The sequence below is a fragment of the Passer montanus genome, unplaced genomic scaffold (genome assembly GCF_014805655.1).
Source record: "Passer montanus isolate IOZ18808 unplaced genomic scaffold, ASM1480565v1 scaffold10, whole genome shotgun sequence".
NCBI lineage: Eukaryota > Metazoa > Chordata > Aves > Passeriformes > Passeridae > Passer > Passer montanus.
In genome coordinates, this window is record NW_024356505.1 from 28206393 (window position 1) to 28207823 (window position 1431).

A 1431-nucleotide genomic window follows, 5' to 3' on the forward strand; every position below is an offset into this window, starting at 1 on the left:
TGCGGCGCATCCGCCCCGGCCACCGCCACCGACCGCCGCCCCGAGGCCCGTCCGCGGCCCCCGGAGGGAGCCCCGCCGCCGGGAAGCCGTGGGGAAACCCGGGGTACCGGGTCGCAGCCGGCCGCACGGAGAGGCTCGGGGGCCCTTGCGCCTCCCTCACCCCCACCCCAGCCCTGGGAGGTCTCCGGGATGTGACTCATGATAAATAAATACAGAGGTGGGGAGGAAAAAAAACCCGAAAAAAAAAAAAAAAAGACACACCCTCGGAGCCGGACTGACATAATAACCCCCTCCCTTCCCCTCTGGAGCGGGGGAAGGGAAGCCTGGCCGTTCAGCTGGGAAAGTTGAAAGAAAAGGGAAACCCGAGGGACCGGCTGCGGGGCGGGAGCCGCGGCGAGGGCAGCCAGGCGCCGCTGCCCCTCGGGCGGCTCCGGCCCCGCCGCCCTCACCGGAGAGCCGAGCCCCGCCGAGCGCCGCCGCCGGCCCCCGGTGCGCTGCCCCTCACCTGGATGTAGTTGTTTTCGCAGTAGTCGGCGACTCGAGTGAGGTTCTGGTAGCTCTCGAGCAGAGCCCGCTTGCCAGAAGGGATTTCCTCCTCTAGCAACATCTGCAACTCTGCCATTTTCCACCCCTCCGCATCGCTTCCTCTTGCATTAAAGAGACAGCAGCAGCGCCGGGCTCGCAACCCGCCTGGTATTGTGGGATTCCTCCTCGCCTCGCTTTCGTGAACGCTCGCTTTCCCCACCCATCCTTCCCCTCCGAGGGGAGGGGAAAAAAAGAAAAAAAAAAAAAAAAAAACCACAAACCAAGAAAAAAGAGGAAAAACCCGCCCTCGCTGTGCGAAGGCAGCCGGGAGTTGTAGGCAGGGCCGGTCGCATGCGCGGGGCGGCCGCCGCTCATGGGCACCGCCCGCGGGCCGGAGGGACGTGGTGGGGCCCGGAGGGCTCCGGCCTGGCTGGCTCCTGAGGCTGTCTGTCCTGCTGGGAGCCCAGAGACGAGGGGACACAGTGATGTCCATCCCCCGCTCCGCTCAGAAAAGCCCCAGCCCCACAGTGCTGCCCGGAAGCAGCGCCTCTGCAGCAGAGGCCAAAAGGGTCTGCGAGGGAAGCACTGCTCTGGTTATCTGGCCGTGTGGCAGGCTAAAAATTTGGAAGATCGCAGAATCGATTAGATTGGAAGAGGTCTCTGAAATCATCGAGACCAACCATGACTGAGCACAACCACGTCAACTAGACCATAGCCCTAAATGTCATGTCCAGTGTTCCCTCAAATGCCTCCAAGGACAGTGGCACCCTTACCTCCCTGGGCAGACCATTCCAAAGATGACAAAAGAGTGTTAAGATGTTAGAATGATGTTAGATGTTAGAATGGTTTGGAGCAACTTGTCCCTTCAAGGGAGCTACCCCCTGAGGGGGAGGGAGAAATACTGAA

General features: G+C 61.6%; 1 protein-coding gene across 10 annotated transcripts in view; it reads right to left on the bottom strand.

Moving 5' to 3' along the window:
• ABI1 (abl interactor 1) overlaps nt 1-767 on the bottom strand; it is a 78354-nt gene extending 77587 nt beyond the window's left edge. For 7 of the 10 annotated variants that reach the window (XM_039710181.1, XM_039710154.1, XM_039710134.1 and 4 more), the window contains exon 1: nt 506-767. In XM_039710181.1, the coding sequence (XP_039566115.1) occupies nt 506-622 (117 nt within the window). In that variant the 5' untranslated portion in view covers nt 623-767. The remainder of the gene's footprint in view (nt 1-505) is intronic. The other 3 variants (XM_039710172.1, XM_039710144.1, XM_039710119.1) reach the window with 1 other exon arrangement.
• Between the last annotated feature and the right edge of the window lie 664 nt (nt 768-1431).